Source organism: Bombina bombina, chromosome 3 (genome assembly GCF_027579735.1).
Source record: "Bombina bombina isolate aBomBom1 chromosome 3, aBomBom1.pri, whole genome shotgun sequence".
Taxonomy (NCBI): domain Eukaryota; kingdom Metazoa; phylum Chordata; class Amphibia; order Anura; family Bombinatoridae; genus Bombina; species Bombina bombina.
In genome coordinates, this window is record NC_069501.1 from 1,058,540,066 (window position 1) to 1,058,558,570 (window position 18,505).

The window sequence follows — 18,505 nt, forward strand, 5'->3', positions numbered from 1 at the left end:
ATTTGTAATTGTAGAATATAGGTTTAACTGCATCACTGCTATGAACTGTCTGTAGACCTTTACTGTTTAACCAAGTTATAGTAGTTGTGTATCCCATACATGAAAACACATAATTTGTGAAACTAACTACTGTGTATCAGAGTTACATGGCATTTTCTTCTCTGTGTAAAACAACTAAGATGCAGGTGGCTGCACGTATGCTAAATAGTGTTAACTGATAATCTCCTACAATACATACAAATAAAAAAGAAACCTTACTACAGTCATTTATTTATTTATTTAGATATCAGTCTCCTGGTGTAACTATTTAGCTTCTGTAGAGCTATGCTGGTATTTCATGTCACAGGGACTTACTAAAAGGAACAGTAAACAGCTATATAAAATGTCTATTTATTCATAATTAAACAACTTTGCAGTATGCTTTCTTTATTTATATCACCCCTTTTAAATTTTTAAACTCAGAAAACTGTAGATTTCTAACTCTCATAACTTGAAATGCATCCTGTTGACATTTAAAAGCTAAGCTGGACAAATAGCTCATCGTGCTAATGCACTGTTATGAAGATCTGTGGCAACCCAAGGGTTGCAGGTTTGATCTTGGCAAGGGCCACTCAGCCTTTCATCCTTCTAAGGTCAGTAAAATGAGTACCATTAAGTTGGGTAATAAAAATTCCTGTTATCATTGCTGTTGTGCGCTATACAAGTATCTAATTATTAACCCTGCTACATATATTTCCCTAGCCGACTTTAACTGATAGCAGCTGCAAAACAATGCATTTTATACTAACATTATGACTGTGGCTAACCTTGATGTCTGTAAACTCAAGCTTGAATTGGCTTCTCCAAATAAGGCAGATGGTGGGTGGAGTTTGGCTATTGCAAAAAAAACAATTACAGCAAACAAGATTTGTTTTAAATGCATTTAGGCCCCAATTTGTTAAATCATGGAGAGACAAGCTTGCCAACTAGAGAACCTGTCAGCCCATGATTACGGCGAGCAGCCAGTGGATGTTGTATGTCCACTGCCCGCACTTAACATTGTGCAGCATTGCCGTCTGCTCTAATCCTGCATGACGGTCTGTCAATCACCCTGAACGTATGAGTTTGGGTGTCTTAACTCATTCACCTCTGAGCCTGCCCCACAAGTGCTCCAAAGCTTGTTCCGCTGCTTAGACTTGGCTGATTTATATACTGTATATACAGCATATATATTATTTTATAGCAAGACAACAGAAATGTCCTGTAATTACAAGGTTTTTCTTACTGTCGATATAAGAAAGCAAGGCAGCTGTTACTATAGTTACTACAGAAGGAGCTGACCCATACATTGCTATTGTCATAACATACCTGTATACCTAACTGATGTTAAAAATCTTAAATAACAAGACAACTTTATATACTTTCTAGTGTTACAATTGTGTACTTTTTTATTGGGTTAAATAACACAAAAAAAATAAAAAAAAAATATTTGTTAAACACCAACTTGTGTTAAAGGGACAGTCTACACCAAAATTGTTATTGTTTAAAAAAGATAGATAACACCTTTACTACCCATTCCCCGGCTTTGCACAACCAACATTGTTATATTATTATACCTAGCATTTAAACCTCTAAATTTCTGCCTGTTTCTAAGCCACTACAGACAGCCTCTTATCATATGCTTTTGCATTAGCTTTTCACAACAAGAGACTGCTAATTCATGGAGTTGTGCAGGACACTGCACTAATTGGCTAAAATGCAAGTCAATAGATAATAAATAAATAGCCATGTGATAAGGGGGCCTTCTGCAGAGGCTTAGATACAAGGTAATCAGAGTATATTAATATAACCATGTTGGTTGTGCAAAACTGGGGAATAGGTAATAAAGTGAATATCTATCTTTTTAAACGATAACAATTTTGGACTAGACTGTCTCTTTAAATTAAGTTTTCCTATTCTAAAACAAATAGCATGACGAATAATTTGTTTCATATAGAGAAACACTGCTGCTGTGTGTAGTAATTTCACATATTGTAGAGGAATAAGTATTTTGATGATGTTTCTAATCACCCTTTAGTTCGTAATTTGTACTTAATCTCAATTTTCATACAATAAAAAACAAGAATATTTTAATGTTTTTTTGTGTTCTAATGGGACGTTATTTGTACTGTATCTCTTTTGTTGTACAATAAAGTTTTTTACAAATATTTGAATGGTCAAAAAATTATTGGGGTAGAAACTTACTTTATAAACCAGTAAAGTTAACTATATAATTTAAGCACTCTGTGCTGCTGCGTTTTTGTGTTAAGAGATCTGTTGCACTAGTGCTGTGCTGTACATTTTTAACACTCATTTTAAATACTGTAATATTTGCAGGGCCGGCTCAAGATATTGTGCTGCCTGGGTCCGAGAATTAAATGACGCCCCCCCCCCCCCCCCCCCGTAGTAACATTACTGATTAGCATATCAACCTTCTAGCCTGGCTGCTGACCTTACTAAGCCTACCTACCTGCATGCAACCAATGCTTATGCACAATTGCGCAATAAGTGGATAGGAAGTTAGCAAAGAGATGTCCCACCTTGAATGTCACCCATGACTGGTTCTGTGTCTTTGGGCATGATGGTGCTGGGAGCCTGCTACAAGAGTGGTCTGGGTCTGACAGGGACTGACTCAGTCACTGAAGTGCTCCCCCTTGTCAAGTGCTGCCTGCATCCTTGGACCCACTTGGTCCCTGAATATTTCATATATTTATCATTACTTTATGAAGCTAATATATTCTAAAACCGTCATTTCCATTACTTGTTCTGTTATGCCATAGTATCCCTGGTTACTGTTTGTTTAGAAACTAAGCAATACTTGTGAAAAACAGGTATAACTACTGCCCATACCAGTATACATATATTGTTCCTATAAATCATTTAGAAATTCACTGCTGCAATTAAAGGACCAGTAAATACAGTAGGTTTGCATAACAAACAAATGCATGACAAAAAGACAATGCAATTGCACTTAGTCTGAAATTCAAATGACCTGTAGATTTGTTTCTGACAGCAACCAGCCAATCACAAATGCATATAAGTATATTCTGTGAATTCTTGCACATGCTGAGTAGGTGCAGGTGACTCAAAAAGTGTAAATATAAAAAGACTGTGCACATTTTGTTAATGGAAGTAAATTGGAAAGTTATTTAAAATTGCTGCTCTATCTGAATCATGAAAGTTTAATTTTGACTTGAGTTTCCCTTTCAATAACTTTAATAAACACTCAGTACTTTCTACAATCTATGAAAACATCATAAAATAATATAAATGTAGTTTTTGTTTGCAAAAGCATTGCTTTTATAAAAAAATATAGATTTATATTATTTTTTTATGATGATTTAATACATTGTAGAATCTTTCCTTCTGCACTGAGTGAGTGATTGAGAACGGTAGAATACAATTTGTATAAAGTCAAGAGTGGAGGTATCTGAGATACAGCGTTGGAAAAAGAAAGGAAACAGAGAAAGAATAAAAAGAAAAAAAGACAGTAAGCGCCTTGAGATTTTTATATAAAATATTTAGTTATGTGCAGTGAAACAACTTTGCATTATATTTTCAATATTTATGTTGGCTCCATTTAATGTAATTTAGCTCTGAAAATTGAGCAATTTCTAATTCTAAGAACATGAAATGCAGCACGCTGACTTCTCAAGGCTAAATCTGCTATAAATCTGTCCCTAATTGGCTTTATCAGATAACAACTGCAAAACAATTTATACTAACTTTATGACTGTGACTACTAGTTTTGTTGTCTGGATTATAGCCCAGATTGGCTCCACCAATTAAGGCAAATGGTGGATGGGGTTTGGCTATTGAAAAAAAAAATTGCAGTAAAAAGGGTGTAATTTGTTTTAAAAATATTAAGGGGTCAAGCTGCGATAGACAGACATAAACGCGCCCCTGTCTGCCGCAGCTCGCCTCTGGCCGAATTCAGCATTGCACATGAGCGCTATTTTGCGCTCGTGTGCAATCCCGCCCCCTGCCCTGTACAGCCAAGCATGAGCGGGCAGGAGCTGTCAATCTCCCTGGTCGGACGAGACCGGGGTTATTGAAATTCGCCACCTTAGAGATGGCGAAAGGTTAGGAAAGTTTAATGACCGCTGCTTGTTAAATATATACTGCAGGTTCTTTTGTGAGAACCTGCAGTCGTAGGGGGTCGAAAGGCTTGCAAAGCCTTTGATAAATCGACACCTAAGAGTTGGTTATTTTATAGCAACACAACAGAAATGTATTGTAATTGCAAGGTTTTTACTGTCCCTTTAAAAAGATAAGGGTGAGGGAAGAAATTGTAACCCTTTAAGAAAAGGCACAGTTGGAAATACTAATTAAAGGGATATGAAACCCATCATTTTTCTTTCATGATTCAGATAGAGCATGCAATTTTAAACAACTTTCTAATTTATTTCTATTATCAATTTTCTTTGTTCTCTTGGTATCTTTTGTCGACCATCAGGGAAGTAAGTTTAGGAGCTGCCATTTCTTGAGCGCTATATAGCAGCAATTTTGCAAGCGCACTAGATGAAAGCACTGTTTCCTGCCATGAAGTGCTCCAGATGCCTACCTAGGTATCTCTTCAACACAGAATATCATGGGAATGAAGCAAATTTGATAATAGAAGTAAATTGGAAACATTCTAAAATGGCATGTTCTGTCTGAATCATAAAAGAAATGTTTTCTCTTTAATCCCTTTATTTTAATAACCTGTAACTATCGGCTAGATTGCGAGTTTTGCGGTACGACTTTTAACGCTAAAAAATTGGACATTACGCTGGAATGACCAGGAACGCATATTACGAATCACGGCGGTATAGCAATTTTAGTCTGTAACGCAACGTTTATTCCACACTCAAAAAATTGAAGTTTGAGTGCAGGATTTTCGTAGCGCCATATTACAGGTTGTGCGGTCCGGCTAAAATGCTTGTGTTACAGCCTATACCGACATGATCCATACCTCCATCTGAGAGCAGTAGTTATGGATTCTGTGTAACAAAAATGTTTCACAAAACTCATAACTAAAATGTTACAAAGTACACTAACGCCCATAAACTACCTATTAGCACCTAAACCGCCACCCTCCTGCATCACAAACACTATATTAAACCTATTAACCCCTAATCTGCCGCCCACCCACATCGCCAACACTATTTAAATATATTAATCCCAAAAATCTCCGCTCTCCAAAATCGCCAACACTAAATAACCTTTTAACCCTTAAACCTTTCGCCCCCCCACATCGCTGCCACTAAATAAACCTATGAACCCCTAAACAGCCAGCCCCCCCCCACATCGTAACTACTAAACTAAACCTATTAACCCCTAAACTGCCAGCCCCCACATCGCAAAACACTAAATTAAACTATTAACCCCTAAACCTAACACCCCCTAACTTTAAATTAATAATATAACTTTTTAAATAAATAAAAACCTGTGAAATAAAAAAAAACCTAACATTAAACTATAAATTAACCTAACATTATTACTCTAATAAAATAAAATAAAAATACCAATTAAAAAAATTTGAAAACCTAAATTACAAATTAAACAAAAATAATCCTACGGAAAAAATTCAAAAAAAATCTAAGATTACTAAAGATAATAAACACTAAAATGATGAAAAATAAAAAAACACTAAGATTACAAAAAATGATTAACAAAATTATCATACACCTAATCAGCCCTATAAAAAATAAACCTCCCCCCCAAAATAAAAATACCCCCTAACCTACAATAAACTACCAATAGCCCTTAAAAGGGCCTTTTGTAGGGCATTGCCCTAAGTTAAGCAGCTCTTTTACCTGGCAAAAAAATACAAAGTCCCTCCAACAGTAAAACCCACCACCCAACCAACCCCCCAAAATAAAAAAAGCCCTTAAAAGGGCATTCAGCTCTTTTACACTTTGCAAAAAGCCCTAATCTGAAAAAAAAAACTCCAAAAAATAAAAAAAATACCTAACACTAACCCCAGAATATCTACTCATGGTTCCTGAAATCCGGACATCCATTTGCGGGGGCGTCTTCTATCTTCATCCGGGTGACGCAGAGCAAAGCTATCCTGGACCAGCGATGACATCCTGCGCTGAGCGTCCTCTTCATACGGTCACAGCCGTACACTGAAGTTGAATGCAAGGTAGCCGTTTCAAAATGGCGTACCTTGCATTCCTATTGGATGATTTGATTCTTCAAATTCAAATCAGCCAATAGGATGAGAGATTCTGAAATCCTATTGACTGTTCAAAACAGCCAATAGGATGAGAGCTACTGAAATCCTGTTGGCTGTTCAAATCAGCCAATAGGATGGATGAAGATGTCGCCGCCTGGATGAGGACTTTTCGCCACCTGGATGAAGACTTTTCGCCGCCTGGATGGAGATGGATGTCCAGACTTCAGGAACCGTGAGTAGATATTCTGGGGTTAGTGATAGGTATTTTTTTTATTTTTTGGGGTAGTTTTTTTTTTCAGATTAGGGCTTTGTGCAAAGTGTAAAAGAGCTGAATGCCCTTTTAAGGCAGTGAAAAAGAGCTGAATGCCCTTTTAAGGGCAATGCCCATACAAATGCCCCTTTAGGGGCAATGGGTAGCTTAGGTTTTTTTTAGAGTTAGGTTTTTTATTTTGGGGGGTTGGTTGGGTGGTGGGTTTTACTGTAGGGGGGACTTTGTATTTTTTTGCCAGGTAAAAGAGCTGTTTAACTTAGGCAATTGGTAGTTTATTGTTAGGTGGTGTTTTTATTTTTGGGGGGCTTTTTTATTTTTATAGGGCTATTAGATTTGGTGTAATTGTTTTTATTTTTGATCATTTGGTTTATTATTTTTTGTAATCTTAGAGTTTTTTATGTTTCGTAATTTAGTGTTTATTATATTTTGTAATTTTAGATTTTTTTTTATTTTTTCGTAGTGTTATTTTTTTTTAATTTTGTAATTTAGATTTTTTAATTGATAGTTTTTTAATTTTATTAGAATAGTTATGTTAGGTTAATTTATAGTTTAAACTTAGGTTTTTTTATTTCACAGGTAAGTTTTTATTTATTTTAGGATAGCTATATTGTAATTTTAATTTAAAGTTAGGGGGTTTTAGGTTTAGGGGTTAATAGTTTAATTTGGTATTTTGCGATGTGTCGGGTGGCAGTTTAGGGGTTAATAGGTTTATTTAGGTGTCAGCGATGTCGGGGTGCGGCGGAATAGGGGTTAATAATAATATTTAGTGTCAGTGATATATCGGGGAGCAACGGAATAGGGGTTAATAATTATATGTAGTGTCGTTGATGTCGGGGAGTGGCGGATTAAGGCTTAATAACTTTTATTAGTGTTGGCGATGTTGGGGAGCGAAGGATTAGGGGTTAATAACTTTTATTAGTGTCGGCAATGTCGGGGGCGGCAGATTAGGGTTGTTTAGACTAGACTGGGGGAAAGCGTGCACAAGCACGTAAACTCAGCTCTTGGCTTTTGTGTGGTATGAAGCTTAACGCACCATAACGCACAGCACAAGGAGGCTTTTCAGTAACTCGTAATGGCAGCGCTATGGAGGGTGCAATAACACGTTTTTTGGGCATTATTTTCGCACCCTCTTTAGCACAAAACTTGTAATCTAGGTGAAAGTTAGTAGTAGAAGAAAAAAAAATACACAACTAAAACTTAATTATTAACATTATTAAAAATAATAATAATTTTAAGGTCTGCATATTGTTAGTTTACCAGGAGAATCTTTCAGCTTGCAGAACTGTAAAATTATATTTATTTATATAAAATAAGCATATTTTTGAATTGCTTGTAGCATCTCATTGGTTAAAATTATGCTTTGGGCTCTGTTTATTTGTCGGATATATTTTTACATTCACACTTTTGAGTAAGGCGCAGATAGATTTTGGGTGGAATCATGAAATATTTAAAAATAATTTGTATAAACCCAGCGTGGACATGCTTCAAATTCTGTGAATAATGGGCAGCCTCAGACGTTGGCTTAGCAAATATTAGCTGAGGTCAATAAACCCTAGAATTTTGTCGCAGATGCTATTTCCAGAAGTCTTATATATATAGATCAGTATTTTGTCTGTACTCAGGAACATCTTCTTTAACAAAATGTTCTTTAAAAAGGGCTCCTATGAAAATTGTGTTTTATGATTAGTAGGTAACGTATTTGCTATGTACTTTTTTTTATATATGGAACAGCCATTTTCACTGATTGTTCTTGAAAGGAACACAGTCTTTTTGCCACAGAGAAATTTCCTCTTCTGGTAAGTTCCTTCCAGTGGAAACGGTATATTGAGTTAGTTCATGTAATATTCTTCTTGCACAACAGCATTTTCTTAATGTACTATGTACCAGTTGTTCCTCAATTGAACACATTTTTTTCTGAACTAAAAAAGCTCCTATAGTAAACTTAAAGGGACACTGAACCCATTTTTTTTCTTTCATGATTCCGATAGATCATGCAATTGTAAACAATTTTCTAATTTACTCCTATTATCAATGTTCTTCATTCCCTTGTTATCTTTATTTGAAAAGCGATAATGTAAGTTAAGAAGCCTGGGTTGTGCTTGCTAGTTGGTGGCTCAAGGCATCCACCATTACACAAGTGCTGTCCATTGTGCTGAACCAAAAATTGGCTGGCTCCTTAGCTTAGATGCCTTCTTTTTCAAATAAAGATAGTAAGAGAATGAAGAAAATTTGATAATAGGAGTAAATTAGAAAGTTGCTTAAAATTGCATGCTTTGTCTGAATCATGAAAGAAAAAATGTGCGTTTAGTATCCCTTTAAAGGGATGGTAAAGTCAAAATGAGCCTTAAATGGTTAGGATAAAGCATGCAGTGTTAAAGGGACACTGTACTATTAAAATTATTTCCCATTAATGTGTTCCAAATAACTTGTTATACCTACTGCAGAGTATTTAATGCACGGGAAATTGTTCTTTCATGTTTATGTCTGTATTTGAAATAACTATTTTTTCTAATTAAAACCATCACCCAGGACATGTTCATAACAATGGGCTGAGTCTGCAAGTATTTATGTTAGGTATTGAAATGCTAATTACTGCTGGGTGGTTGACAAAACAAAAGCAGCTATTTCACATTAAAAATCTCTCTCTTTCTCATACCCCCACTGGGAGATTAATCAGTGCCATTGTCTCCTATTTACATAGCTTTTCTACATAGAAAACATTTGTTACTCATATTTTCAGTGTAGGTGGGGAAACATATGGCAAAAATAGCTATTTTAAATAACTAATAAAGGTAAAGTAGCTGTTTGCTAATAATTAAAAACACTGCAGCATGTAAAATGCATGATTGGGAACACATTCAAGGGAGACCATTTTGGAGTAAATGTCCCTTTAAATAACTTTCCAATTTACTTTCATTGTCAAATGTGCTTACTTCTCTTGATATTCTTTGTTAAAGAGTTATCCTAGCTCAGGAGCATGCATGTGTCTTTAGCTATTTGGTAGCTGTGTTTGCAACAGTGCTTACAGCGATGTCATAGATAGTTAAAGATACATGCACGCTCCTAAGCTCCCATCAGCATACCTAGGTTTACTCTTCATCAAATGATACCAAGAGAAGAAAACAAATTGTATAATAGAAGAAAATTGGAAAGTTATTTAAAATTGTATGCTCGATCTGAATTATGAATGTTTCATTTTGACTTTATTGTCCTTTTAACATTTTGGAGAGTATTTTAAGTTATATAGTAGATACATTATTATATATTATATCATGCAAACAATGTGCAGTGTAGTTAAACTGGACATAACATCTTGTAATTTCAATACTTTTTTTGCAGTTTTGCAATGATTTTAAAGGTGTGAAAACCCTCTGAATGTATTAACACCTCAATTGTTTTGAAAGGGCAAAATTTGCCTAATTTGGAAGAGCCAATTTGGCCTTGTTACTGGAGAGAAAATAATAATATAATGCCTTGTTTATAGTATATATTGTCATCTCTGCTGACACCAAATAGGGATAGATATGTAGCAGGGTTAGGATTGTGAAGTCTGTAGTGTGCAGTTCCAATTCTCAGAATTGAAGATCCAAACACTATTGACAAATTAGTTAAATTACAGGAAAATGTGGTAAATATATAAATACATTGATTTATTTTTACAAAATGTAAATTGACATTCCACATTACATTTTCAGTGTTTCATGTCCCTTTAATGCGTGATTATCATGTACGGTAGATTATTGAACTAGTATAGGATTCTATTTATGATTAAAGAAAAGGCCAGTGAGCATAATCATGTAATAAAAATATTTTTCTCTTGGGATTCTTTGGGATTCTGTCTTGGGACCTAACACCATCTTAAATCAATTTTTACGTATGTACCTTATCCTTAAAGGGACACTGAACCCACATTTTTTCTTTCATGATTCAGATAGAGCATGCCATTTTAATCAACTTTCTAATTTACTCCTCTTATCAATTTTTTTTTTCGTTCTCTTGCTATCTTTATTTTAAAAGCAGGAATGTAAATCTTAGCAGCCAGCCCATGTTAGATTCAGCACCATGGATAGCGTTTGCTTACTGGAGGCTTACATTTACCCACCAATAAGCAAGCATAACCCAGGTTCTCAACCAAAAATGGGCCGCTCCTATGCATCACATTCCTGCTTTTAAAATAAAGATAGCAAGAGAACAAAGAAAAAATGATAATAGGAGTCAATTAGAAAGTTGATTAAATTTGCATGCTCTATCTGAATCATGAAATAAAAAATTTGGGTTTAGTGTCCCTTTAAAAAAGACATGAAAGTCAAAAATAAAAATTCGGGATTCAGATAGAGCATGTGGTTTAAAACATCTTTTTTCCAGTTTACTTCTATTATTAAACTTTACATCTCTCTGTGAAATCTTGAACATGAATGATTTAAATGGACATACAAATTAAACTCATGATTTAGATAGTGTGTGCAATTTACAAATATCCATTTTACTTCTGTTATTAAATATACCTCTTTGTATCCTTTGTTAAAACGTGTCTCCTTTTCATGAGAGCATACTGAGGTAGGCTCCTCAGGAGTGTGCAAGTGTCTTGAGCACTATGTGGAAACTACGTTTGCAACAATATTTTTAACGTTATATACATATTGCTCATAAAACGTTTATGCTCCTGAGCATACCTCAGTACGATCTCATGAAAAGGGGCTAAGCTTGAACACTTCATTTTGACTTATATGTCCCTTTAAGTAATTTATATTTACATTTTTTTAGAGGCAAAACAGTTTCATACAGAGGGAACCATTAATCACGTACCCGAGGGATTCTGTTAGGAAACAACGTTTTCTGCAACCCACCATCCACACATTTCAAGCAATGTTCATGTCATACAAATAACATATATATATTTTTTTTTTTCTTCTACAACCTAAAGAGGCACAAAGAATAAACTACTTTAATATGAATTTCCCACTCCTGCAATCTACAACCAGAAAATAAAATGCTCCAGGGTCTGGCAAAGTACTCCAGCGAGTAAAACTATGTTATGTCTGCAAAGAGTTATTGGTTGACAGAGCATTTAATTAAAATGTTGACTTTGAACAGTTCTGAACCACAAACAAATCTAGGCTCACTTTTTGATCTACATAAAGGACATCTTACTAGGGTATATTTGGTGAAATTTGAATAATTGGTTTGAAAACCAATCTTGTATATATACTAGCATTTTCCTACAAAACTAATGACACATCTTAAAAATTACAAACCTCTTGTCAGCATTATGTAGGGATTGTACTCTTTTCTTATATCTCAAGAACTACTATAGTTATTACTTTGTTGTAACAATGGATCATTATTTACTACACAGTGTCCTGGATTCACTTTGAATGGAGAGGTCTCTACAGCTAGACATATTTCCCAGTTTACTATGTAACATATTCAATAAGATGTGGATTGTTCCCCCTCTTTTTATCAGCTTAGTACTATAATGTAAGTGTGATCTGTTTTATACAGAACATCTCTCCACTTAGTCTTACTGAACAAACTGAAGCCTCCCTAATATTATTAACGAATGAATATAAAACAACTTTGCTCTAGGTATTTATTATCCAATTCGCTTTATTTGTGCTGTAAAATACCCTGCTTCTTTTGTAGAAAATAGTGCTTGTCCCACAGGGTAGCTAGAGAGGGCAAAAAACAAATTCTGTAACCTAAATATGCTGGAAAGTACCACAAATTACTTGAACCAGCTAAGAGCTAGATTATAAGTGTAACGCAACCTCGACTTCGCATTGCACAGAAGTTTTGCGTTCACGAGAGAGCGCTTCCATAGGCCAAGGGGGTAGCACAGCAAAGGAGGTAAGTCGCACAGCGATGGGCAGAAAATTGTAAATATATATGTATATGAATATATACATACTGTATATATTTATGTGTTAATATGTGTATATACACATATTAACACATAAATATTTATGTATATAAGCATATATATATTTACAGGGAACACACTTCCCATAGACAGCAATGTAAAGTCACTTTTCAGCACTGTTTTTTTTTTTCTTACACCCTACACACGCCAACTTCAACCCTTCATAATTGCTTTTTTTGCCGTTTTGTTTTAATTTTGAAAATCAATCAGAGGTCTAACCTCTATATAATTATCTGAGCGCTAATTGCTACAGTGAGCTTGTGGTAGCAATAACCAGCCACTTGTAATGGCTCTTTGTTTATTGCGCACCTGTTAACTTGCAAATTTGCCCATTCATGGGCGCATGATAAATTAGCACTCCCACTTGTAATCTTGCCCTAAATGTCTTATCTCCCTTAACAGTGGTTATTTGGAAATAACAGTAAAAGGGTTTGTGCACTGATTTTAAAAAGACATTGAAGTCAAAATTAAACTATTCTAAACCATTATGAAAGAGCTTGCAATTTTAAAAAAACTTTCCAATTTACGTCAGTTATCAAATGTTTTTTTGGGTATCCTTCAATGTAAACCTAGGTAGTCTCAAAAGCAGCTGAAAACACAGGGTGAGCCAATGGCAGAGGGATATATGTGCAGCCACCAAACAGCTATCTCTCAGTAGTGCATTGCAGCTCCTGAGCCTACCTAAGTATGGCAATGGGAAGACAAAGCAAATTTGATAATAGAAGAAAATTGGAAAGTTGGAAAATTGCTTGATCTATCTGAATCATAAAAGTTTAATTTTGACTTTACTGTTTCTTTAAGTTAACACTAGTATATGAAGCAGGGTAAGGCAAATTGTAGTGTACATACAGAATCAAAGCTCAAGCTTTTTTTTAAAACTTGGGACAAATACAATTTTTATAGTAAAAGCGTGCAACAATTTTTTGCCATGCTTAATTTTCATTAATTAATTATTTGAAAGGGAATTACATTTTGAGTTCAATGTCCTTTTAAAGTACATAAGCTTCTTTTGCACCCAGTAACTTCAGCTGATCATTAAAAAAAAAAAATTAATAAAAAAAAGTGGAGTGCTAGTTAATTGCGCACCCACAAATGTGAAAATGTGCCCGTTTGCAGGCGCGACATATAAGCAGACATTACAAGTGGTTGGTTATTGCTACCGCGAGCTCACTGTAGTGTATTTTATTAAAAAATAAAAATTGTAGCATTGTTATTTTTTAATATAATAACTGCAATAGGCAGTATTTGGGGGTAAAGTTTGCAGGAGTGGGGTGTTAGAAAAAACAAAGGCACTGAAAAGTGCTTTTACATTGTGGTCTATGGGAACTGTGTGTTCCCTGTAAATATATATGAATATATACACATATTAATACATAAATATATATGTATATAAGCATATACATTTATATTTAATGTTGCTGCCATTACTGCGCTACTTACGCTTTTTGCTGCGCTTAGGTTCTTTGCTATCTCTGACGGCATCAGAACAAGGCTACCATTTGAACCTATGGAAGCGCGATCTCATGGGCACAATGCTTCCCAGCAATGAGAATGCGAGCTCGCGTTCGCATTGATATAAACTTGTAGTATATACATAATATAAAATCTTAACACTTTATTTTACATACAGTATATGCAATACAATACAGTACTCAGTACCACCTATACTATCTTGAAAAGTCCCAAGACTAAGCAATAAAAGCATAATATTAAAAATATTATAGATAGGGGTCAAGGTACCAAAAGAAGTATTCCGAAGACAATCAAACCAAAGGGAACAGTGTTTCACACATTCATACGGCAGCTTCACTGTGCGTTCAAAGGCGTCCTCCTGCCTGCGATCTGCTGGGATTGAAACCCAGTCAGCCGATTGCTGGCTGATTCCCTAATAATAAGTACAATTCAAACCATTCGTTAATGTGCTTGTTTAAATGTTTTTCAGTAAGCAGTCATTCAATTAACGTTAACGTTAAGTTATCTTAAAGTGAAGGTCCATTTTGATGAATTAGTGCCCAGTTTTTAATAAACCTATTAAAAACAAGGGCACTTTAATTCATCAAAATTGACATTTCACTGTTTTCTACAAAAACTTACCTTTTAATCCTGGCAGCCGCTCCAGCACTTCCTCTGCCCGGCACAAGCAGTCTTCTCGGGTCCAAAATGACGAAATCCGGCTTCCTCCAATCACAGCGTTGCATCAGGCCAAGATTCCCCCGGGGGCGAAGCTGTGATTGGAGGAAGCCTGATTCGTCATTTCTGACGTCTGCAGAGGCTTCCGACAGCCGGGGAAATCGCTGGAGCTGCTGCAAGGATTAAAAGCTAAGTTTTTGAAGTAAACAGCGAAATGTCAATTTTGATTAATTAAAGTGCCCTTGTTTTTAATAGGTTTATTAAAAACCGGGCACTAATTCATCAAAATGGACCTTCACTTTAAAGTATCAGCACAATTTGCCAATTCAAGTTAAATGTATCACAGACTAGCTTGCAAGCATACTATCGTTATGCTAAGGAGGCATTGCAATCATTCTTTAGACAAACATTTACATTCACAGTAACATGGATCATAGAAACTCCTTTTGTAAAAGTTAATTGAATGACTGCTTACTGAAAGACATTTAAACAAGCACATTACAAATGGTTTGAATTAATAGTATAGGTGGTAGTGATATACCCACTTATATTTAGTCCCCCAGTACTGTATTGTAATTGCATATTTGTATAATAAAGTGTTAAGATTTTCTTTTATGTATATATAATATTTAAATGTCTAATTCATCGCTGGGCTTCGAGGCCCCAAACCCCTATATGATCCTTACATAGATCCTATCAACTTGCAATACCAGTGCACATTAGCGTGCGCTGTTATTACTCAGTGGAGCACAAATATCGCTTTCACTAAAGCAATATTTAGCGATCCACTTATAATCTGGCCCAATGTGGGGGAACACAGCTTAGACCAAAGGTTAGCCTCTAAGAACACTTGCAGACTATAGGGGCCAATTTAACAAGGGCCGAATGCTTGCTGGAAACAGCAGTTATGATGCAGCGGTATAAAGAACGCTGCTCCATAACTTGTCCGCTGCCTCTGAGGCTGCGGTCTTCAATCTGCCCGATCCTATACGATCAGGCTGATTGACACCCCCTGCTAGCGGCCATTTGGCCACGAATCTGCAGGGGGCAGCATTGCACAAGCAGTTCTGGTTAACTGCTTGTGCAATGATAAATGTCTACATTGTATGCTGTCGGCATTCAGCGATGTCTGTCGGACATGATAAGTTACAGCGTATCATGTTGGAAAGAGATTTGCAAATCTTTGCCTTCACAAACCCCTCTCAGATTTTGAACACTCTGTGTTACATACTCATTCTTCATCAGTTGAAGATGAATGAAGATGGAAGTGCAATACCTTTCTGTGGGTTTGATCTAGGGGAGTGAATGTTTTTATACTTACTTATGCATGGGTGTGTTAATCATTGAAAATAATGACTAATATTTTTTATTTTATTCTTGAAGGGGCAGTATACACCAATTTTCATTTAACGACATGTAATAGACACTACTATAAAGAATAATATGCACAGATGCTAATCTAAAAATCCAGTATAAACCATTTAAAAAACTTAATTAGAAACTACCAGTTTAGCTCTGTTAAAAAGATTAGCTGGAACACCCACTGCAAGTGGGAAATAGCAGACCCCCCCCCCTTCTGCATATGAAAATACTCTTTACACAAACAGGAGCAAGCTGGAGTAGGTATACGTCAGTATTCTCCTAAATCTTGGTTAGGAGTCTGAAAATCAGCGCAATGTTATTTAATAATATGTAAAACTATACATTTAAAAAAAAAAAAAAAAAAAGCTGTATAGGCTATATAAATGGATCATCTACAAAATATTTATGTAAAGAAAAATCTAGTGTATAATGTCCCTTTGGAATAAAATCTTACTTTGTTTTTCAGGATGAAGTCCGCTATGTATCGAGTCCTCTAGCCATGCTCACTGCTGCCTGCAACAAATTTGGGGGCTCTAGTCCCATCAGGGATTCTCCAACTTCAGCAAAATCAGTAAAGAAGTCATACAGTCCCAACAATGAATTCTGTGCCACTAAACTGATGGGAGATGGATATTCTTCAACATACCTGGGAGGGAGTAGTTTGATGACACAATGTGGAACACCACCTGCACCATCAAGCTATGGGGGAGACTATGGGTCTTTCTCTCACTCATTTCCTTCTTCCTCAGGGTGTCAAGATCCTAAAAGCCTCTCAACAGCAGAATGTGTACCAGGAGTGTACACCTCTCTTGATATGGGACATCCCTATGGCTCATGGTATAAAACAGGCATCCATCACCCCTCAATTTCCAGTTCTCCTCCAGGTACTGGGAGCTCATGGTGGGATGTGCATCCCAACACTAACTGGCTTGGCAACCAATCACAGACAGATGGTCTGTCAGCCTCCATGTCAACAGTTACAAGTTCAGCAGGCATGGGAACCCAGTATAGTGCTGAATATACCACCCTGACCCCTGCCACATTCTCTTCAGTAGGTTTTTCCTCAATTTCTCCTTCATCGAGCCCTTCCCCTTCATCTCACTTACTTTCTCCTTCCCAGCATGGCCTAAACCCAGACATCTACAAGCCCAAGCTTCTGGGCACCAACGCTTTGATGGAGGGACAAGGACCTTTGAAGCCCCAGAGAGGAACTTCATATGGCAATACTGGACGCCCATCTTGTGACTGCCCAAACTGCCAAGAGCTGGAGAGGCTAGGTACTTCAGCTGCTGGTCTAAAGAGGAAGCCAGTTCATAGCTGTCACATCCCAGGATGTGGAAAAGTGTATGGAAAAGCATCACACCTAAAGGCTCATCTGCGCTGGCATACAGGAGAGAGGCCATTTGTTTGTAATTGGCTGTTCTGTGGCAAACGTTTCACACGCAGTGATGAGCTAGAGCGACATGTTCGTACTCATACACGAGAGAAAAAGTTCACATGCCCACTATGTTCCAAGAGGTTCACACGCAGTGACCACCTCAGCAAACATCAACGAAGCCATGCTGAGCAGCCTGGGGCCAAGGAGGGAGCAGTACAGGGAGATGGGGGAGCAGTAGAGGGTCCACGAGAAGTGACAGGACCTGCAGAAGGTTCTCCTGCCAGTGGCAGCCAGGAGAGGGCGTCTAGTAGCCCAGGGCAGGGAGGGTTATTAGAAATATGAAGACAGAACTGTAACAAGAAGCTATCTTGCCTTAAATATATGGTGTATGCATAACACCCTTTGCAGCTGTAGCTTTACAAAGGGTAGCAAGCTACTCTTGGTGAGTGTTTAAGGTGCGGATTGACACAGAACCAAAATTAACTAATGATTATTTTGTTGCTGCGCCAAATATTGCAGATACAGAATGACAAGAAATGCGTAGACCTGTAAGATGAAAGCAACAAAAAAAGTATTTGAAACAATAAGCAAAAGCAACACATGAACCTTAACCTAGACAAGGTAATCAACTGCAAGCTTTCAGGACACTATTCTTCCATCTCATGGCTAACAGACTAACATCATTCCTTCCAGATTCCAGATGAAACCAATTTTAAAAATGTGACAATACTGACACTGATCATATTTGTTAATACAGCTTACAATAACATGAGCTATATATAGGTTGAAGCTTACTTTGGCACTCTGTGTATATAACATTTGGAAGAATGGAAAACAACAGTTCCAGAAGATATTAGAAAGCACAATGCGTAAATACTTGCTGGTGCATCAGACGCAGACAAACTTTATTAAACCTGCAATGCAAGAGCAATGTGACTAGTGAAAGCCAAACTCAATGTTATAGAGCCGCCTCTTCCCTTCATGTGGACACCAGTTATTTTAATCAGGAAACAGGCCACAGTGTAAAGACTAACCTATTTAATATTTGTGCCATGTTTCAGTTTATAATGTCCATGTAAATGATGACTGTTTAAAAAAACATTGATAATGTTATTTAACCGGGAGTGAAATATAGTATATCTGAAATGGATATTATTTTATTATATTTTTTCTAGAAGATGAAAATATTTTGCTCTTCTGTACTTGAAATACATAAATAATCCATTAACTGCCATAGGGTAATGCAGTAAATTGTATACTCTT

The 18,505-nt window shown here is 36.3% G+C and overlaps 1 protein-coding gene across 1 annotated transcript in view; it reads left to right on the plus strand.

Moving 5' to 3' along the window:
* The window catches only part of SP7 (Sp7 transcription factor), a 28,811-nt gene extending 11,227 nt beyond the window's left edge, over positions 1–17,584 (plus strand). Inside the window, exon 2 of the mRNA XM_053705543.1 lies at positions 16,331–17,584. Within this exon, the coding sequence (XP_053561518.1) occupies positions 16,331–17,584 (1,254 nt within the window). The remainder of the gene's footprint in view (positions 1–16,330) is intronic.
* Positions 17,585–18,505: the final 921 nt, after the last annotated feature.